Genomic DNA, 22790 nt, shown 5'->3' with positions numbered 1-22790 from the left:
AGTACGGTGTTGAGTTCCTGAGAGCAGACGGAGGTTGGTACAATGAATTTTTATCGTATCTTTTGGAGGACAAGTTTGTTTGACAAACTGTATTTAGGGATTAATTTTTTGTGGTTTCTCTAACTGACGCACTAATAAAGTGGCTCAGTGAAAGCACTTTTCTATAACTTTGTCCAGCGGCATTATCGCAACAGGTACACTCAGTCACTGAAGTCACGATTCCTTGCCACAAAAAAAGGTGTTACTTTATTAGGTGTCCTTCAGCGTGGGCTTCGACTTCAAATCCGGTAGCCTGCATAGTTATTCATTGACATACAACACCAAAAGTAGAAGTCTTCGTGTCAAGTGGCCTCAAAAAGGTGCCGTAAAGACATGGACGTAAATATTTGTTTCGTGTCGACGTCTTGACATCTTGTGAACCTCGAATTTTAATCTTGTTCTCTTCGAGCTTGAAGCACGTGCTGCGAAAATATCTCAATTACGCCATATGCTTATTTGCTTATGCTCATCAGAAGCGAACGAGCCAAAGCGATACGGTCCACCTTGGAATTTTCAGTCCTGGGCAAAGACTCCAAAAAGAAGACGCCACCATGCAGGTGTTTGTGCACTGAGAGCTGAGCTGAAAATAGAAACGATAAAAAAGCAATATTAGAAAGGGTGGAAACCCTGCATTATTGCTTAAGGATGCCGGCAAACAGCAGACTTCATAGTTTCCCGTAGGACAAATTTGCCGCGTATCTGCTCTCGCCGCTGCAAATATTGTAGAAAGTCGTATTCTTCGGCCGAGATTACAACGTAACTCCCTATTCTTGCTCCACCAACCACCTCTCACGCAGTTTCTCTCCTCTGTCGGTCCTCTCAGGTGAAACGCAAAAAAGGTTTGGTGAATTCGAATCAATTTTCCCGCGTTTTCACTGTGACTTATTTGAGAGGCTGTCAACTCTTTCTCTTTGCAAAGACTTCCTTCTTTTGCTATGCGATTTAAAAACTACCAATAGCAATGACGGTATCGTTTGCCCCTGCGGACAAGATTCAACTATTTCACTTTCAAAAGATGCCAGTAAGTTATCTGTTCAGTAAGCTGAACAACCTAAGCGCTTTAAAAACGCGTAATCCCTCTAAGCGTTCTGCATTTCCAATATAACCAACAAAAAGTTTTCTAGGGTTTGTAAACCCAATGCTGAAAATATGCACCTAGTAGGGTTTTTGAAGACAGCTGTACCAGTTGAAGACTAACTTGTAGCAGTTCATGCTCATAGAATACAATATCAGAGGCATGAAAAGACTTGTGATGCTTCACCTGCAACTGTGGCTTTGATCTTGTCGGCAAGGTACGCCTTATCTTGCAGCCGTCCTTTTTCCGTGGGCACAACGGCCGCTGCAGGTGCTTCGCCGTACTCGGCGTGGGGCAAGCCCACTACCGACATCTCGGCGATCGCGTCTCCTAGCTTGAGAAGCAGCAGTTCCTCAAGCTCAGCCGGGACGACTTGCTTATCCATGCATTTGATCATTTGCTTGAGCCGCTCGGCGTAGTATAGCCACCCGCCTTCGTCGTAGTAGCCTGCGTCTCCTGCAATTCTCGCGGACATGTTTATGGCATTTTGGGAAATCTTTCGACTTGTCCAAGAAGATCGTTAGACATCGTTTTTCTGGGGTCACATCTTGGCAGACTACCGGCGCAAATGGCGAATATTCCGCGATACACACTACCAACTAACGCAGCCTGAATCGATCAACCACTTTAAAACACTACAGACTAACACATATCTGCACCGCAGCCTTCTTCATGCCATCTATCCATCAGAATATATAGCCTGACGACTTGCTGCGAAACCTTAAGCAAATCAAACTTTCAGGAAACACTGCGTGAGTAATCTTCGCTTTGCCCAGTGTTAAACCTGGACCTTTTATTTGTTTACCTGAAAGCTAGATTCCTGTCCGCAGTTCCCATTGCTGATAACACCGCCATTCCTGGATGAATTAAGTAGAGAAGGCAGAGATCACCTTTCAATTGATGTCTCCACTCACTGGGAACCAATCGCCATGAACTGCTAATAGGACTCCGCGCCTTCCGGTAAAAATAAAAAAAGTTCTATGAAAAGTTCGCATTAGTTTTTTGCAGTTAGTATATGTGCAATAAAATCTTATTCAGGAGGTCACGCTGTAAAAAAAAACAGCCGAAGTTCTAAATTAGAACTTCTCCGGGCGACAGACCATTTCCATCGCTAGGGTGTAAGTTGGAACACCCTGCGTTTCCAACGAGATTTCTCGGGGCTGTTCACCATTTGCTTGCTAGGGTATAAGTTGGAAAATCCAGTGCCTCCAAGTAGAATCTTTTATCTTTTTTAAAGACAAGCACGGCTGGTAAAGCAAAGGTTACCTTATCTCCCTGGTCTTCGTACAGTGTTCGAATTATGGATAGAAATATAAAGCTCAGACTGTGTTGAGACTACCGACGTAAATGCCATATCGTGATCTATGGACGTAAAAAAAATGGCTTGTCACGCAGTTAGGTTGGCTGAGACGTGATATGACGTCATTCTTTAAAGTGTGATAACTTTAAACGACAGTTACGGCAACAGTCTGAGCCCGGCCTTAACTACACCAGGCGCTCCATACCGATGCCTTGATTTTCAAGATGGCGTTTCTCGAATTTGACGACATGAGCCTGACTATGAGTGATTTTTTTACCTGTAAGAAATCTGAAAGCATTGTCATTTGTGAACCCTTACTGTTTTTAGGAACGTCACACTGCACGTCGCTTTCTTGCTGTCACTTTCATACGATTTTAGTGCGTTTTGCCAGCCGTAGTGTTTTTGTATTTCAATATATTCTCTATAGTACGCCGGACTATAGATAAAAAGTGAAACTAATTCATTATTACCAAACATGACGCATTTGCGTAAAAAAACTCTAAAAAGCACCAGCTAAATTTCCGAAAAGTATGCTCTGAAGGCGCGAACCCAAACCGGATTTAAACTAAAGAAAGAACACAGCAGTAAAACCAGAATATTTGCGTCTCCTGGACTTTCGCGGAACATTTTAATGCTCGTTCACAACCTTTTCTGTATCAATTCGTTTTTTTCGTCTCCATAAAAGAAGTATTGGGCTCTAGCAAAAGAAACACGCTGTCAACAGGCATGACGGGAAAGGTTGAACAAATATGCTAAAACACGTCTTTTCCGTTATTATGGCGTTATTCTGTATTTTTACCTGTAATCATCCAGCCATCCTTATCAAAAAGTTCAGCTGACTCTTTGGGCCTTTTGAAGTAGCCTCTCACCATGCTGCCGCTGCGGAAGTAGATCTCACCAATCTGGTTCGGGCCGAGCTTTTCATGGGTCACTGGGTCGACTATCTAAAAAAGCAACGATATCAGCGACATATGTGAGACTCATGCATCTCTTCCTAGAACCCGAAGATTCGTTTACTTAGTAGCCTTGTGCAGCATTGCTCATCTCAAAGTAGGTGTTTGCATGTATTATCTGGTTTCATGTGCCCACAAGCTGAAGGGAGGATCTTTCTTGAAGTGAACCTACGGATCGATCTTTTGCGAGTTTTATTCGTGTCTAATGTGATTATACTTATCCCAGGTTTGATACAAGGTCAGCGCACCGCAAGCCGGCAGAAAGGAAGCACAGGAAGGTTCAGTAGAGAAAGGTAGTAGTGAAGATGAATTCTCTGATTTTGCCTTACGTAAGCGTGTTATGTTCTTCGGTCATTTGGTCACGGGTATGCCTGCGAAGCTTTTCTGCATACACCTGTCTTCAGAAACATTAAAAACCCATAAAAGAACAGCGAAATGAAACGCCTCTGCACTGCCCCTCAAGTAGCTGCTCATCTAACGTCAAGAGAATGATTCATTGTGCCGTCACCATTGTCAACACTTGAAAGGTTTGCAAGGCGTTTAGCAAAGCAAAACTCTGTTTAGTGGGCGTCGTTCAGTCCCTTCTAAATATCGATCAATAATAAGGTTACTCATGTTTGTGTATCAGAATGAATAGTAAAGTTGATTTTTAAAGATGCCAAAGCTGACAGAAATCTGAGATAAAAAGACAAAAAGCTCAGTATGCATTTCGCTGAAAGAAGACGCGTTTTATAACTCTACTAAATTTTGTTCAACAGTCAACAGTGCCTTGTAAAGTGAGAAATAAAAGTTCAAGCTGGTTTTATAACGGTTCTTTTCCCTATGTTTTGGTGACATTGCAGAGAACGTCCCAAAGCGTCATGAACTAGCCGGGTTCCGGTTATAGAGCTTCCTCCACGGTCCCAATCTACGTAAAATATATTCGTCTTTGCTTTTACTCCGTTGCAACGATTGGAATCTAGTGGCAACAGTGTCTTCCGACGCGGTTTTTGTATCACGCTGGCCAGGCGATGTCGGTCATCAATCCGCGCTTCTCTATGCTTCCCTAGGGCAGACGTACCGAGGAGGTAGGGAGGTCCGGATCCCGCGTACAAAATACGCGCGCAGTTGACCAACGCCTTTGACAGCCACCTAATTTCGACTGAATTAAGGCAATGTACTCTGACTTTCCCATTGGCAGTTCCGGCTGTTAAATCAGGGCGTTACAACGATCAATAACTGTCCTAAATCGTAAATCCTAATTGCAGGGATTGTTCTAGATATCCCTGGTGGCGCAGCAGTCCCACCGGGATCATCTTTTTGAAGATGGCTTCCGACACTCCCGCAGGTCAGAATCATTTTTATACATTTGCCAATTAAGTACGTATGTGGCGACACTGTTACTAGTGTTTAACAAAATAAAGCCAGAAATGCGGCCCCTTGGTGAGTTTTGTTTAGAATAATCAGGTGGTTTGCTCCGTAAAACAATTGAAGACCAGGTACAAAACCCAACAAACATGTTGTCAGCATCGCTCTGGCCTTCAGGCAAGCACTTCATGGGCTCAAGGTCAAGCCAATGCAAGTGCGGGTGTTCGTTCCGAGGGAAACGCTACCCACCAAACCAGTTCGCATCGGCCACGGCTTCCGATCTGAAAGCGTCTAATGGCTGTAGCGGTCAAAGGGGATGGTTGGAAATGAAGGGATAGGAGAAAGTGTAAAAGCGCGTGCCATCAAAAAATGGTAGAAAGAAGCATCTAAGTTGCTGAGAGACAAAAAAGAAGAAAACTAATTTTCAGAAACGATGGCTGTTCACTATCGAGAGAATTATAATTCGCTCACATCTTTCGATTAAATTCTGTCACCTCTATGCCCTGTGCTAAAAACCTTCCCTGGTCACTGACATTCACATAGTGTAGCGGCTGCTAATTTTTTGCTAGTGGCTGCGGCCAGGAACCCCGGCAGAAACTCGGTGCAAGTTGGTTATCGCGGAAAGCCGGAACGGCCGCCAAACTGCCGCTGCTCAAGCGCCACGCGAATTAGTCCGAAAGCTGCATATCTAACAACATAACGTAAAGAGAAACTGTTGTTCACTTTCAAAACTAACTGTGCTGAAACATGGGGTTACAAAAAATGAGATATTGTCAGTATAAAATGTTTCTTAGGGCTCGGGGTTCCAGCCAAACGAAGTTCGCAACGCGTTGCTGAAACGCATGTTCAGAAAAGACAGCGAATCTGTGTGCAAAAAGTACAGAAACACATTCGCATGCGCGTTTTCACACGGAGGATATGGTTCATCTACTGGCTCCCCGCGTCGCGTACCACGTGATTGCACGTCACGCCTCCGTGCGCAGACATGTGGGTCTGCAACAGATTCGTGGGTGGCAGGCGGCTGGCCCTCCGTAGCGGCGCAGGTGGTATAAAGAGCGGCATCGGGGGCAATATCTGGGCCGCTGGCGAAATGCTCCAGCTTCATGCGCAAACATCGCTCTTTGTTTGCGCTGTTGCCACCTTCTCTTTTTACTTTGCCACTCCTGGTGATGTGCGGTGCAATCACTGGCACTTCAGCAGGGGTCACTCCATGCCCACCATTAAGTTGGGCCCGGCGAACTCACCGCATTCGTTATCAGCAGCAACGCAGATAAAAGCGAGAAAACAAAAGAAAAGGAAGCGCAATTGCCCGAAAGGCGGGAAGCATTGCGCCAAGAGCTTTATTTCGTCCATGCGCCAACAGCGATAGATTTCCCGTCACGGGGGGTATCGTCTGTAAATTTTAGGCAAACCCAACCCGATCCCAGTGGCGCTGCTCCCGACACATTCCTACAGCTCGTCGCGAAGGGATACGCTGTGCGGGGGGGGGGGGGGGGGGGGAAGTGGATGGATTTTGTCCTCCGTGTGAATCCATATTGAGCACTCTGTCTTTGCGACGATCATCCACACGCGAAGCAGTCAAACCCGTCTTCGCACAAGCTATGACTCGCCACCATGAGCATTTTGAGAGGATTTTGTCGCCTCCAATGACTATTACTTCGAGTCGCAGGTAGCAACCAGGCCATGCTTACTGTCATTTGTGGGAAGATCGCGGTCGACTGCGCTTCTATGAATGTGTGTTTACTGTTTCTAATAAATATTTGAGATGCGCGCCACCTGTGTCCAGTTCGTCTATCCCAATTTTCCTTGCTTTCTTCGTACAGTGCCAACGCGTGCCAAACTTGCCCACGTTACATTTATTAGGTGCGTCTCGTAAGAATTGCTCCCACAAACGAACAACGGTTACCTTAACTTTGGTGGTTACTGCAAGCATGCCAACATCGCCTCTGGGCTGCCCGATGTCAGCGTGTTCGGACTGAACGGAAATGAGGAGACACGCTTCCGTCATGCCGTATATCTTCTGCATGCTCCGCAGTCCTTCAAACGTAGAGTAACAGGCTTCCGAGAGCGTTCCCGTGACAACAGCACCTCCAATAGTGATGTGCCGCATGGTGGGTAGGCGGCGCCCTGTACGGCGCATCTGGGTCACCACTGCCTGCAGTATGGCCGGGAAGGTCAGCATCAAAGTGGCCTGTCGCGCGGAGAAAGGCAGGTTGAAAGGACGGCTCCCTTCTTCAAATGATTTAGACTTTTGTTTCCTAGGTTCCGAAACGATTACACTAAGCTTTCACGCTTATTCTGGTCGTTCCTATCGAAGCTTCATAAAGCGAGAATAAATAAAACTAGCTCGGAATGCAGTTGTGTATCATAATATCTTTCCACTCGCGCGCGGTTCAGAGCAGTATGCAGCACCAAAGATGACGGACAGCTGGTAAAGTTGTCGGCGTTCTCCTGCGTAATGCACTGAACATAGTTCTATGATACAGCGTTTTGAGTTATTGAGGCTGATTGCATGCAAAGTTGCGTAAAGTGTAAACACAATTTGAACACCTCAGAAGGGTGCCGTAGCAATTTTTTTAGGCGTCAACAGTGGCTCACTGAAAATGTCAGGCTCATGAACTTCACGTTTACTGAAATAGTATTTTTTTTTACGGAACTCGATTGGATGAGTTCTAACCTCGTTGATTTTTTCAGTTATTTGCGGCTTTTTCTGGCTTTTTTGGGGCTACTTAATGCAGCCCTTCCCATCGACTACACGGAATGCTTTTTTAAACAAAGTGTATGGTCCCAGCAATCTCCTCCCGGAAAAAGTACGCACACACACGCACACACACACACACTCACAAGCACACACACACGCACACACACGCACGCACACGCGCACGCACGCACGCACACACGCAACGCGCCCACACGCGCGCACACACACGCTCACACGCGGGCACGCGTAAGCACGCACACATGCTCAAGCACGCATGCACTCACACGCGCACGCACGCACGCGCACACAAGCATACACACACGCACGCACATGCACGCAACGCACACGCGCATGCACACGTCCACACGCATACGCAGACCAACGCCGCCTGTATTAACATTGCCTGACGCGTCGCGCGCTTTTCAATGGGGAGGGTAGGGACGCTTAGTTCAGGCACTGATCCGCTATGTGGCGCGTGCCGGCGGACATTTCGCCTTACGTCACTGCTCGCGAGTCGCGAACGCTGCACCCACTTCTACGACGTGTGTCTGTCAGCTTGCCTGTTGGGCTTCAAGGGCCGTTTCGCTTACATCTTAACCGTGACGGGGCGCTAGTTCTGTGGCGCACTGGGGATCTCGTTCAACGTGTCGCTCGCTTCATACTTGCTGCATTTTTCCAAAGATAAAGACGGAGGCGGACTGAAATAGTCTAAGAACATACTGATTGTCGGGTAGACATATAGCTAACAGAAAAACGATATTTTCGGATGGGGCAGCCATTATTTTACTGATATTTTTCTTTCTGGAGTATTTAGAGAAGAAAAAATTGCGTGCACGTTTTTTGTTCAGGCACTTACTTCTACGATTACTTTCCAATAATATAACGTGCTTGTAAACTTTAGAAAATTATTGGAAACAAAAGAATAAGCAGCTGCGATCCCGCCACGCTGTCCGGGCGCTTCTACAGTATAGTCCTCAATTTCAGAAGTGCGTACCGATGCGGAGTGCGAACAGGGGGGTCAAAACAATACCTAAATGCGGAGGGGATAGAGGGGGGATGCCCCACTCAGAAAATTTCAGGGCCTGTGATCCGAGTAGATAAGCGCGCAAAGCCGGCATCAGCCTGCGGCAGCGCAAGGGATTTTGCTTCGTGACAAAGGAAGTTTTATCAGTGACAGACCAAGACAGACAGGCATGGTGAAAAACAAGAAGGCGTACGAGCGCCGCCTCGGTAACTCTAAACAAACTTTCCACTATTTTGCATAGTTTCCGAAAAGCGGCGCTGGCTGGCGGACACGAAAGCACGCTGGAAGGCTACGGAGCGGGGAAGGGTAGGAGAGAGCAACAGGAGAGTGGCTGTTTGGCCATTTTTCGCTCACGCGTTAGGCACTGTTTATACAGGCGGCGTTGCGCAGACACACACGCACGTACACCACACCCACACGCGTGCACCTACGCCAGATAGCTAATATAACAATGCCGTTTGAAAAGAAGCAGTCGCTAGATTCCGCGTAGTGAAAACCAGTCACAATGATTCGGGCATTTCATGCTTATTTTGCTTTTTTGAAGATTCCTAGCGGTATGTAACTATGAGTGCCATAATAGTGGCGTTTATAGTGCCGGTATTACCCATACAATGTTCGGAGAACAAAAATTACGCCAATATTTTAGCACTGTGATTGTGATTATGGTGTTAAAGTGCGAAACAGATTTCGTTTCTGCAACAAGGATAGCATCCTGGGAATGTTGGTATTCCATCCTAATTACAATAATGGTGCAAAATATAGGAGGCACGGAAGAAATGAAGACGGACACACCCGGCACAAACTCCCAACTACATTTATTGTGCCTCCGTGCAAACTTTATAAACTTCACTGTGCGACACCCGTGGTGTACAGCTGCCCACTCAATTGTAACAGGCAGTACGTTCGGGAGACCAGGCGTTGCCTGAATGACCGGTTACGCGGACATGGCAATAACATTAAATCTGGTACTGGTGGGTTCTTGGCTGCACATTGTTTAAGATACGGGTGTAGATTTATGTTTGAGAAGTGTGCCATTTTGCAGCGGAAGATAGACTACACTTCCTCAGGCAGTCTTCACGGGGTGACAAGTTTTGCCCTTTAGAGCTAGAGGTCAAGCCACACCCCCTTCCGCAAGCGTATGGCACCGAGTGGATGCCCGATAATGGGGAGAGTTAAGCAGCAGGGGAGAGATAGTCAAGGAGGGAAAGGAGATATGCGCGGTACCCATACGGGGGACGTGGTGGAGGAAGGCGAGGAGGCCACCACCGCAGCGATAAGCATGCGCCACAAAGGAAGGTTGGGAGGCCACGAGAATACATGCAACGCAGAACCGTGTGCGTTAGAGGATAACGAAAATCCAGCTTTGGTGCCTCGTACAGCGGCGGGGTTTAAACCACGCCGTGGGGTGAAAAAAAGAAAACACGCTACTGTTGCGAACAGCTTCGCTACCTCTAAGTCTTACGCAATAGTGTGAGCACCCTTCATTTTTACCCCGGGGAGGACACAACTTCTGCGAAAAATTACGTAAGTAAAGCAAGACTCGTAGACAATTGTGTCAACACGCCCTCGCTTGCTCTCACCAAAAAGGAATGTTTTCTCGGCCGCCGCCTCGCCGAGCGTTTAATCTCTGTTTATGCATACGCGTTCGTTCCTTGTGAATTTTATAAGTTTAAACACTAATACAATTTAGTTGGAAGTTTGCGCCGTGAGTGGCGCTCTTCACTTACTCCGTGTCTCCCCTTTTTGCGCAATTATTTGACTTATTTCACTTTTGCGAGGCGCGCGTATTTTATCGAATCACGGCACACGCGTGCAGCGCAGAAGCGGACTCAAGTTCATTATTTATGTAGTAGGAAATGTAAATATACGCTGCATGGTGTCATTAGTGCATTATCTGTTTTCTTCTCTCCTTCATTAGCTATAGTTTGTAGGTGGTAATTCTTTTTTTACCCAATGTGCTGTGCGTTCGTCTTGGAAGCTCAGATTGCAACTAAACGAAGCAATAATCACATTGACTACCCTTTAGCTTTAAAGCTGATGCATCAGTTTGGTTGCTTCTTTTTCGCATAACAAAATAAAACTTACCTAGGGCACATCGCTGTTCATATCAATGACACATGATAGAAAGTGCCAACCTTGTATTTGTCTATAGCGTCCATCAGTTCAATGGCTGTCGACGCGGCCGACACAACAGCACCAGCAGCGCCGTTGAGAACGGGCAATAATTGAAACACCAGCCCAGAGACGTGCGTTATGGGGTTGGCTCCAAGGGAAATTTCAGTCCACCTCCATGGAAAGTGCTCACTGTGGTGAGAACATTGGTAATTGAGGTGTTTAGATTGTTACACTGAAGAATAAGCAAATAAAATGTGGACATAAAGTAGGTTCGTCCGAGAAAAAAAGGCGGAATTCCAGACTGCGAAAATGGATGACCAGCTCCTTTGTATAACATAAGAATCGTGCACATGGCTTTGTGTAGCTGTGGGGTCATTTGGCTATGGTTTTGAGGTTACTTGGAATTACCACAGTTTCATCCTATGACGCAAATTGTGTCCTCTTCCTGCCACTCCCAGAGGCGCCCTTGTTTTTACAGCTGGAGGAGAATCCCCAATATCTACAGCTTTACAGCGACCTAGCGAAGTAATATTCCCAATATTTGCAACTTTGCAGCGAACTAGCTAATTAAGAAAAGTAAATGAGGCTCGACGCAATATTACGGTCGCCTCAGCAGCTCACGGTCACTTTGATTTTTGCGGGATAGCTGCGATAAAAGAAGAGTTTCAGTACTTGTTGTAACCATACTCCTCCCAGACATTCGCATGTCAGCCTTGCCTTGTCCAGGTAAGTTTCCAGAATGATCACAATGCCCACCTAATTACCCAGGGTGCCCACCTGGTTTCCCAGCACAATTTATGCTGAGATTTGCGATCGGGGAGATGGGGATTCTATAAGGTCTGCAGCTTCGCTGGGAGCGACGTAATTATGAGAAGAAAGACAACTTCACAAATGAGCAGAGCCGTCGCAGCAGCCAATTTTTAAAATACTGTTATGGAGAAGTTTTTGATAAAGCGAGAGAGAGAGCACCAGCCGTTTTCTGCAAAGCATGGGCGATACAGCTAGTAATGCTGTGAAGCGATGTTGACATCCTATAATACTGATGGGCGCCAAACATTAATGCACATCCCTATACAAACATCTTGGCTGGAATAGCTTGAATGTATAAAATTTGAAGAAGAAAACATAGCCATCGAAACAAAGAATAAACGTTCTCAGGACGGTTGACTGCTTTTGCGCTACAATGGGGCCATGGAACCGCAAAAGTAGCTGAGGCGCTTTCCGCCTCGGCAGAAGCTTACAAGTGCCTAAAAGAGGTGCGGGTGCACTAAGGCACACTTCCAACTATCCATCAGTGTCCATCGTCTAGGCATGGGACTAATACATAAGGAAGAGCACTTATTACCACATGGATTGTTAACAGTGCATACATAAAATTGGGACAAGACCGCACGATGAAGCTAAATACGGTTTTTGTTTTCTTTTGCCATCCGTTCTTCATAGTATAAGCGTGACAGCTCTGCAGTGTACCCCACCTATACCAAAACTACTGTGTAACGCACACTCGTAGCGAAACAGCGTTGAACTGGAAACATTCGGAGCGACAATCAGCCACGCGGTGCCACACCGCAGTAGTCTTTCCTGACTTAAGGAAGTAAAGGTGGTTGTATCGGTCATCTTGTCCTTGCAAGCCGCATCACGTGTCGGCTAAATACGTCGAGCAAGCGTGGATAACAAGTCGTTCAGTTTCATCCGCATTTCGGTGGAAATGTTCACTATCGTCAAGCGGCAGTGATTATACAAACTAATCGCTCCTCTGTCGAAGCGACTACGATTCGGGAATGCCAAGCTTTCCAAAATCAAGTCCAATACTAAATGAACCATCCCAGAAGAGAGCGGACCCATATCACAACTGTTTACTCCATTGCGCTTGTGCTCTGTCGTGCTTTACTGATACGGGCACTACATGACTTTTCGTGGCGCTCGATCATCGTCCTTGTTAGCCGGAGGGGTGCATGATGTCCTGTTTAATTGTGCACGTCTATGCACCCCTCTCCAAATACAAACTCCTTCGGCCGTACCAAAATGGCGTGATTGGATAGACGTCGGCTTTACAAAGCGAGGAACCCGGGTTCGATTTTCAACTCGGGAAGCGAATAAATATTTCTTCAATTTATCCGCGATCATCACGGTCACAAAAAATTGGCCGCCCTGCAGTGTGTTGTAGATAAACTACAGAAGACATCAATGAGAGTTTGAATGCTTCGGTTTAAAAGCTGGAGCCAATCTTCGGGAGACAGAATTGATCAGTCTTGCATCTTATGGCAAAGCCGGAGCAAAACTACCTAGCGGCCTTTTACGCACATTTGATCTGTACATACAAAAGTTGCGCCAGGAAACACGCATTAAGATCGACCATGAGCAAACCGCGAAGTGTTAGGGCCGTACAGCAAGAGAATGTTTAGAGACGGTCTTGCAGGTCCAACAATGAGATGTGGTGTGAAAGCAGCGATCTGCCCCTCTTACACAGCGTTCTTCAATACACTGCATTATGTAGGTGCTACTGTGTTCGTACTCAACGTATTGGTAGGGTGTACCGAAACATGACGGATCAGAAGATGAGAACACACTTATTTTGTAGACTCCTTGATGATTTCCTGTGCGTTATTAATTTATTGAGCGATTCATTCATAAGTTCTCTTTGCTGAAACGTAGGCCACAATCGTGCTTTTACCTTGTTCGAAGTTTTTCTTCTCTTATATATATATATATATATACAGTCAAACCCGACTATATCGAACCCGTTTACATCGAATTATCCTCTATATCAAACTATTTCTGCGCACGGAATGTAGTCTATGAGAATGTATAGCAAAAATTACGCTTACATCGAACAGAAATGGCAGCAACTACCGATATATCGAACGCCAGCGGCGCAAAAGTGCCCCCCAAGTTGGCTTTCCCTCGCGGCCGAGGAGAAACCCACCGACACACCCTCGAAAAGTGGTTTAGCCCGGCGGTTCCTGTGCAGCTCCTTCACCTCGCTCTTTCTTCCTCTCTCTCTCTCTCGGGCTGTTTCCACGTCGGGAAGCCGCCGTCGACCCTCAACATAAAAATGATCCTGGCCCTCCCACCCCGTTTGCTCAGACAGCCAATCACAGGCTGTTGCCACTCCAGTTCTCTCGTCGCTGGAGAGGCGCGCGTTGTTCTTTTTGCTGTATTTGCGTTCGGAGTGTTCGAATTGTCGGCGTGTGTTGGACTTGTAGTGTGTAGCCGCGATGGCTAGCGCGAAGCGGCAGAACCTGCCTTTCTCCTTGAAGCTGGAAATTATAAATAGAGTGGACCGTGGTGAGAAGTCTGTTGTCGCCGCGGCTTTGCAGCGACGACGCGCTTCGCAGGCAGCGAAGCTGCTTAAACAGAAGAAAATTCATGACTACTTCGTGCGGAAGTGAGTTTGTTTCATTAATAAAGTGCTTTCATAAACGGTAGGTGCTTTTATGCTGTCCAATTCTTCAGCATGCATATATCGAATTATGCCATATATCGAACTCGCGGGCGTTTTTTTGCGAGTTCGATATAACCGGGTTTGACTGTATATATATAAATATACAGAAATGAGACTTGGCAGTCAATGAAACAGCGGAAAGCAAAGGGGGGGGGGGGCGATGTGGTAGGTCATTGAAACAGATGAAGAATTTGGAAAGAAAGAAAGAAAGAATGCGGAGGAAAAATGCCCGCCAGGTGGGATCCGAACCCACGACCTCCAGAATACCGGTCTGGTGCGATTTGTCCTCCATTTTCTTTCTTTCTTTCGAAATTCTTTATCTGTTTCCATGACCTCCCACATCCCCCCCTTTGCTTTTCAAGGCTTTATGGACTGCAAACTCTTACTTCTATGTAATTTTCAACGAGCCCGTCATGTCCTATTCTGATTCGCTACATGCATAGCGAGGGCCTCTGTTCTGGCAGTCTTGGTGCCATAGGAAGCCTAAGAGGGTTCAACGCTGGTCGACCACTCTGGACATGTCGTAGACACTCGAGTCACGGCCCGGGTGTTAAAAAGAGGGTCCCCTTCACCCCGAGTAGTCCGAGTGGCGCTGGCTACCACCCCCAAGCACAGGAAACAAAAATACTAAACATAAATACCCCAGAAAGTGGAAGGGAAAATCGCCCCGCCGGTAGCGTAGTGGTTATCACACCAGACCGGTATTCTGGAGGTCGTGGGTTCGGATCCCACTTGGCGGGCATTTTTCTTCCACTTTCATTCTTTCTTTTCAAATTCTTTATCTTTTTCAATGAACTACCACATCCCCCCCTTTGCTTTCCGAGGTTTTATTGACTGCCAACTCTTATTTCTATGTAATTTTCAACGAGCCCCTCATTTCCTATTCTGATTCACTATATATATATTGTCACGGCCCTCTTGACATTTCGCATGGCAATGCACTGGATCACCTGGTGGTCAATCCATCGTACATTTCATCTATGGGTACGTGCCACAGCAGTGGGTCGCGCAACGCAAGCCGAAGCGAAGACGAAGAGGTCGCGCAGAGACAGACTGGCTCGAGCTACGCTGGTATCCTCGGCTTCGGACTATACGCCTCATTCTTTGAAAATATATCGCTTTTAAGCACAGCGTGTAAATAGCCCGCATCTGCCTCGTAACATCTTTTGGTGGAGGTTGCGGTTCCCGTCCCTGTGCCTCTCAACAGCGCAGCAACACCACACCACGGATCTTCGAAGTGGGCGACACATTCGTCGACGCACGATGCCTCCTGCCAACGAGACCGCACCCGTTGCGCCCCTCATCATCGTTTCTCAGCCTCGTGACCCAGGCTTTTTCACCGGTGAGGACGACACCGACGTGGAAGAATGGATTCGCATGTTCGAACGTGCAAGCGCCCATAACAGGTGGGGCCGCTGAGTAATACGCCTTGAGGCGGCCGACGTGGACGAGTTGAGCTGATGGGTCCAGTGACGGTGAGGAAGGAGCGGCGGGAACAATTTCGTACGTCACAGGTGTGACCATACGCTTAATCCGATAGGGGCCTTTGAAGCGAGGCAGCAGTTTCTCGGAGAGACCAATGCGGCGGCAAGGGGTGCTGACAAGAACCAAGGAGCCGGGCGTAAAGTGGGCGGTGCGGTGTTGCTCGTCATAGCGGTGTTTCTGGGAAGACTGGGAAGCCGCGAGCTTGGCACGGGCAACCTGGCGGGCGCCATCAGCGTGAGCGACAGCATCGCGGGCATATTCGGTAGCCAGAGGTGTCGCATCAGGAAGTAGGGTATCTAAGGGAAGAGAGGGTTCACGGCCGTAGAGAAGAAAGAACGGTGAATAACCGGCGGTGTCATGGCGGGATGAGTTGTATGCGAATGTAACATACGGCAAAGTGACGTCCCAATACAGATGGTCCGCAGAAACGTACATCGCCAGCATGTCGGTGATGGTCTTGTTAAGCCTTTCCGTCAAGCCATTAGTCTGGGGATGGTAGGCGGTGGTCAGCTTGTGCTTCGTGTGGCAAGAGCGGAGGAGGTCGTCAACAACCCGAGACAGGAAGTACCGGCCACGGTCGGTAAGGAGTTGACGGGGAGCACCGTGTTGTAGGATGACGTTGTGAAGCAAGAAATCTGCAACGTCGGCGGCACAACTGGTGGGGAGAGCACGCGTAATAGCGTAGCGGGTCGCGTAATCGGTCGCAACAGCGATCCAGCGATTTCCCGAACGAGAGAGAGGAAAAGGGCCGAGCAGGTCCAAACCGACCCGAAAGAAAGGTTCGGAAGGAATCTCTATCGGTTGGAGCAGTCCGGCTGGGCCAAAGGAAGGGGTTTTCCGACGCTGGCACAGGTCACATGCCGTTACGTAGCGGCGGACTGATCGGTAGAGTCCGGGCCAGTAAAATCGCTTACGTACACGGTCGTAAGTTCGTGCGACGCCAAGGTGGCCAGCCGTCGGCTCGTCGTGCAGCTGATGGAGGACGTCAGATCGGAGGTGTTCAGGAACAACGAGAAGCTCGTCAGGGCCGTCTGCGCGAAAGTTCCGGCGGAACAGCACGCCGTCGCGGAGCAAAAACGCGTTCAATGCAGGGTCTGACGGCATGGTGGTGAGACGTGCAATGATCGACTGCAATGATTGGTCGCGACGCTGGTGGTCGGCGATGTTGAGAAAGTCAGTTAGTGCAAGGACACAAGAATCAAGGTCGTTGTCAGCTGTATCAGGTTGGTCGACCGGTTGACGCGACAGGCAGTCGGCGTCGCTGTGGAGCCTACCAGACTTGTAGGCCACGGAGTAGTCAAACTCCTGAAGGCGTAAAGCCCAGCGACCAAGACGACCAGTGGGATCTTTCAAGGAAGCAAGCCAGCATAGGGCATGGTGGTCAGTTACCGCAGAAAAAGGCCTTCCGTATAAATATGGGCGGAATTTGTTCACGGCCCATACAAGAGCCAGGCATTCGCGCTCGGTGATCGAGTAGTTCCTCTCGGAAGGTGACAAAAGGCGACTGGCATACGCTATCACTCGTTGGAGACCGGCGTGTTTCTGAACCAGTACAGCACCTATGCCGTGTCCACTCGCGTCCGTGTGGACTTCGGTCGGAGCGGAAGGGTCAAAGTGCGCCAGAATAGGTGGATTAGTGAGATGATTGACGAGTGTTGAAAAAGCGCAAGCTTGCTCAGTGCCCCAGGAAAACGGGTTATCGTGCCGAAGCAGATCCGTGAGGGGCCTGGCAATTTCAGCGAAGTATTGACGAAGCGCCGAAAGTAGGAGCAGAGCCCCACAAAACTTCGAACTTCTTCCACCGATCGAGGAGCAGGGAAGTCTTTTACGGCTCGTATTTTGTCTGGATCAGGTTGGACTCCGGTAGCGTCGACGAGGTGCCCAAGGTTCTTTATTTGGCGACAACCGAAGTGGCACTTTGACGAATTTAGCTGAAGTCCAGCACTGCGATAAACTGCCAGGATGTCGGAAAGGCGATGCAAGTGTGTCTCAAACGTGGGAGAAAAGACGATAACGTCATCCAGGTAGCATAAGCATGTCGTCCGTTTAAATCCCTGGAGAAGAGAGTCCATCATCCTTTCGAATGTGGCTGGCGCATTGCAGAGCCCGAACGGCATGACCTTAAATTGGTACAGTCCGTCTGGTGTTACAAAAGCGGTCTTTTCGCGGTCCATGGCGTCGACTGCAATTTGCCAGTACCCTGATCTCAGGTCAATGGACGAGAAATACGACGCGCCATGCAAGCAGTCGAGGGCGTTGTCAATTCGAGGAAGTGGATAAACGTCCTTCTTGGTTATTTTGTTTAAATGTCTCTAAACAACACAGAATCGCCATGAGCCGTCTTTCTTTTTGACCAGCACGACTGGAGACGCCCATGGACTAGAAGACTGCTCAATAACATCTTTCCGCAACATCTTCTCGACTTCCTGCTGAATGACGGTACGTTCGGCGTGGGAGACACGATATGGACGTCGGCGGATAGGGGTCGCATCACCAGTGTTTATGCGATGTGTCACATGGGAAGTCTGGCCCAACGGACGGTTGTCCAAGTCGAAAATGTCCCGATATGACGCTAGGAGACAACGGAGCTGATGGGCTTCCGGAGGTGGAAGGTCCGACGCTATCATGTCCATAAAATCAGAGGTAGTTCGTGAAATGTCCCGTTGGCTATACGTAGAGGATTCAGAGTCGTCAGTTCTCACCACGGAAACTTCGCATTCAGCCAAGGGGATCAGTGTAGCAAGCGACATTCCACGGGGAAGGACTTGGGTGGAGAAACTGAAGTTCAAAAATGGGAGGCCAATTTCGTTCTTCGCGACAGTCACGACTGTATAAGGAAGGGTCACGTTGCGTTCAAGGAGTATATCGGTGACGGGCGAGGCAAGGTAGTCACCATCTGGAACTGGCGGGCACGACGATAAACGCACGTAGGTCATGGCCTTGGGAGCTAATCGAGCATGTTCGGCGCCGCAAAGCCGGTAAGTGGGCGTGATGTCATCAAGGGGTGTTGTGGGCAGCTCAAGAAGTAAAACCCCGGCGGCGCAGTCAATGAGGGCGGCGTGTTCTGTAAGAAAGTCCAGTCCGAATATTATGTCGTAAGGACATGTGTCCAAGACGGTGAACAAGACAGGGATGTCGTGTCCGGCAATTGCGACGCGGGCTGTACACATTCCGGCTACGGTGGTCGTTCCTCCGTTGGCGACTCGTACAGCAGGGCATATCGCGGCATATATATAGCATAGCACGGTATATATATATATATGCAGGGGTATTACTGAGCTTCTAGTGTGCCAACAAGTTTAGTATTGCGGCCAAGTGCCCATCAGTGTAGAGCCGGTGCCCTACTATAGATAGCATCGTGAAAAGCCCCAAAGGGAAGTATTATCTACGATCGCAGTATTTGTTTCTCCCCCTCCGCCTAAACGTGCCCCCATTTGTATAGCGTAAACTATGTAGTGATGCAGCAGTGATGTAGTGACCTGAAAAGACACATCATTGTCACCAATGGGAATGGTGCTGCAACGCCGTGGGCGCATGGTTAAGAGCGTTCGGAAACAAGTCGCTAGGGTTGGCTGTTCTATAGCCGACATAATCCTCATCGTGGCCGGATTCTTCTTCCTTTGACGGTGATATTGAAGTGAAGCTTTCACATACCGGCAGGCGTTCGTGAAATGACAGAAAATTCTAATCGAATATGTATTGCTAGATATTTAGGAGGGCGTGAGATTCTCACCTCTCTCCCTTGCCGATTTGAGGCTCGGAGGAATAGGTATCCCTTGTTTCGGCTTTAGCGGTCGCCACGGGATGTTTTTTCTTCGAACTTTGCTTACCGGTTCATTCCCCCTATGTGTACTAACCGCCTCAGTGGTCAAGGTTTCTGTTTACGTGCTGTAGTAGATGCCTATCGCAGTTCTGTTGCCCGCCAGCCACAAGATTTTGTCGCAGTTCGTCACAATTTATGCTCCATTGCCACCGAATCCACCTCCATTCGATGCACGGTGTATTTCGCTAGGCCTAGAAGCGATGACGGAGAGCGTCCGCAAACGCTTCGACTTCACGTGGTGGCTGCTACCCACGAGGTCGGAAGCGGGATAAACACAGCGCTACCACAGCCAATGCTCGTCTAACGTCGCCATCGCTAACGTGCTCAATCGCCCTCTGTTCTGTCGCTCTGTTTTCATGGGTTGGCGGCGGAAGTTGTTGCCGACGTGGCACACCTATTGGGCACGCGAAGAGCAATATTCCCGTTATAAAAGCGAAGACCTTCGACAGTCGAGCTGGATTTGGGTCTTCCTTTTAGCGGAGTCCAAGTTCAACGTGACCTACGGCATACCATACCTTAAATCGCTTTCGCAAACCAACTTTTATGTGCCTTGTTACTGGCATTCCGCCCACCATTCAGTTAATTGATTGGCCACTCAGGTGCGCTCTAGGTGAGTAAATCTGCGGTGATATTTAGAAAACGGCGTTAAACATAGTGGAACATGGGCGTGGACATCAGAACAAACTTTTGTGCAGCATTTTGCTGGGATATTCTCGAAGCAACACCGCCCATATGTCAAAATGCCAGCGGATGCACGGTTGCGAATAATGACATATATAGTAAGCATTCCTCGCCTATGAACTCCCAAAGGTACTGCGAAAAAATAGGAAGTTGGACAGATCGAAGAGCCTTAAGCTATTAGGTTCCGCTCGGGAATAGTTTGTATTGCATCCTTTAGGCGCCGCCCTTCATGGCCGCCCTTCCTTCTCTAGGTTGGCTAAAAATGATGAGATACGTGTAAAGGAAATTATTTATAATAGAAATAGAATAATGGTACACGAGCAAGACAGAACTCTCTTTTAATATTAAAAAAAGAAAGTATAAGTAAGGCCTCTGCTGTGTTTGTGTGTAGATGTCTGTTGAACATCTGCGCTGCTCTCGAAGGGACGCCGCCGAAGCACTTGCATAGTCGCTTGCTCCTGATGGCTGTTACGAGGAGTGCCATCTTGAGCTGCTCTAGAATCTTCCGTCGTAGCGAATCTTTAGTGTGTTGTAAGCCCGAAACAAGGCTCTGGTGCCTTGTAACCGATAGCTGTATGGAATTACGCTCTAAGCGAAGGTGCCCACGTATTTAAGGCCGGGATAGAATGCTGTAGTGTACGTCACACCTTCTCAGAACCCCCCTATAGCGCTGCTGTTTCCCTTTCCCAAAGCGCTCCAGTTTTTCTACCCCACAGTATATTCCTATGACTCACTTCAGTAAATAAAAACTCGAAACTGAAACAGCGAACCTCAACCTTAGACCTTGAAAAAGGGAAGCAGCAAATCTACACAGCACCCTCAGCAATATGTTGCCATCATCGTACGCAATGCTGGAAGCTTGAAAATACCGACATTACTTCTCTCAAAATAGGCGCACTAGAGCACCACAATACAGAAGAAGCTAGACTGGACACGCAGTTATTTTGAAGGTTTGTCCCACCGGGCTTCTTCTGTGTCGCTACTTAAGGCGTGCTTAAATTCTTTAGGACGAGTATGCGCTAACTCGCCAAACGACGTGTCTTACAGAAGGCTTTCCTGTACCGAGTCTATACCAGACTTTCTAATAAATCTCCGGCATGTTGCTGGCCCCATGGCTAACCCAATGGGCTAAATTACCTTGACAGGAAAGTTTCTTGTTCAAAATATTTAACGAAAGATCGTTTATTCAAGGCTGCCCAGTACCGCGACTTATTGCACGTCTGGGGCATTCTGTGGCAATAACACTCTAACCTCATTCGTCTATTTAGGAAGCATGAGTGTGAATTCACTGCAATTGAGGTCACAGATGTTTTTATATTCACCAAAAGTGTACAGGAGTAGGTGCCAAAGTCAGCGACTGCAGGTGGACCTTGTGCGTGCAGCCTGTATACAACATTCTAACGAAGCAAAATAATCAGCAAGTTTTGGGGATTTCCTTGCGAAGTTAGCTTGCAAAGTGGTGCAAGGTCAGATTTTTGGCATGGCGTGGGCGTATAGCAAAAGCGGAAAACTTACGAACACGTGTAGAAGCAGCCCACATAGTTGTAGTGCGAGATCTCCACTCCCTTAGGCAGACCCGCGCTTCCTGAGGTGTAGCAGACTGCTAGCACTGTGCTCTTGGGATCCACGACGGGGCACTCCTGAAATTCCTGTTCGTCCAGCGTTGTAAAGTCAGTGACTGAGACAAAGCCTGCTGCAGGGCCCATTGAGAAAAAACCCTGAAAGAATGAGTTTGTTGCGTCGCATGCCACTCCCTAAAGGCTTCTAAGTTTCATCATATAGAGCCTGAAATATCTGTATAAAACACTTCTTCACTGAGCCTTCATCACACCAACTATTGTGATATTTTGAAGCTACCCACATTTTCTCTGTAAACAGCAAATTGATTTTCTGCGAACCTGCAATGCGTTTTGTGGGTGGATTGAGAAGTGCAGAAAAGATGGACACACCAGCTCCGCGTCCTGCCTGGAGTAGGTAAGGGCACCGAATGTGGAACAATTTTTCGCTGTCTCGGCTGCCGCTAAATAATGTCATTGTGGCCTCACTAAATATTGGCAGGAAGTCATAGTTCTCTTTGGTTAGACATCCTGAAACCAATATCTTACTCCTTAAACGAAGATTACACGCCCCCGTGACGAAGCTGACCAAATACAATCATCGCAAATACGAAAACAAAAAACTTAGTTCACAATATGAGCTAAATTTCAGACTGGACGGGAATCGCATCCTGTGGCTCCTAGAATAGGGGACGAGCACGCACGGTCAGCTGCACTAAGGCGTCATGGCTCTAGCTGACACAGGGAGACCCAGTGAGTGCGCGAGGCCTTCGACATAAATATGTGTGGTACACCCTTATTGAGGTATTAATCAAAAATTTGGCCATACTAATTAATAAATGGTGCCAGCGAAAATAAAAGTGCGTTCTCTCTAATAGTCATTTGTGTATGGTGATGTGAACTGAAATTTTGTGTCGGACTTACATTAGCAGCCCGATCAAGTCGGATTTTCTGAAACGTGCAATGGTATGGCGCTACCCAACCGATAATGCGTGAGTAACGGAAAATGGATTCGATGCAGGCTTAACATTAGCACCAAGGATGTACTCGAAATCTAAAGAAATCAACCGGTACTCGCATGTTGGCCTACTTGGAGTTTGACGTTCTTGGCCCATTAGGCAGCTCTGTTCTATGGCTGCATAATGTTACGCCGAATTAAAGTTCAGAAAAGTGGAAAGTGAAAGATTTTGATATCGCTAACAGCAAGCATAACCAGACAGAAACACAAAGTAATCATTGTTATGAT

The 22790-nt window shown here is 47.8% G+C and overlaps 1 protein-coding gene across 2 annotated transcripts in view; it reads right to left on the bottom strand.

Moving 5' to 3' along the window:
- Nucleotides 1-247: 247 nt before the first annotated feature.
- The window catches only part of LOC144175169 (uncharacterized), a 66656-nt gene continuing 44113 nt past the window's right edge, over nucleotides 248-22790 (bottom strand). For both annotated transcript variants that reach the window (XM_077704273.1, XM_077704274.1), the window contains 6 exons: nucleotides 21504-21706; nucleotides 10575-10743; nucleotides 6621-6905; nucleotides 3214-3358; nucleotides 1301-1570; nucleotides 248-619 (listed from right to left, as the gene is read on the bottom strand). In XM_077704273.1, coding sequence (XP_077560399.1) covers nucleotides 492-619; nucleotides 1301-1570; nucleotides 3214-3358; nucleotides 6621-6905; nucleotides 10575-10743; nucleotides 21504-21706 — 1200 coding nt within the window. In that variant the 3' untranslated portion in view covers nucleotides 248-491. The remainder of the gene's footprint in view (nucleotides 620-1300; nucleotides 1571-3213; nucleotides 3359-6620; nucleotides 6906-10574; nucleotides 10744-21503; nucleotides 21707-22790) is intronic.

This window comes from Haemaphysalis longicornis, unplaced genomic scaffold (genome assembly GCF_048455015.1).
Source record: "Haemaphysalis longicornis isolate Haplotype H1 unplaced genomic scaffold, Haemaphysalis longicornis Haplotype H1 scaffold_3, whole genome shotgun sequence".
Taxonomy (NCBI): Eukaryota; Metazoa; Arthropoda; class Arachnida; order Ixodida; family Ixodidae; genus Haemaphysalis; species Haemaphysalis longicornis.
This window is presented reverse-complemented; position numbering and strand designations above follow the sequence as displayed.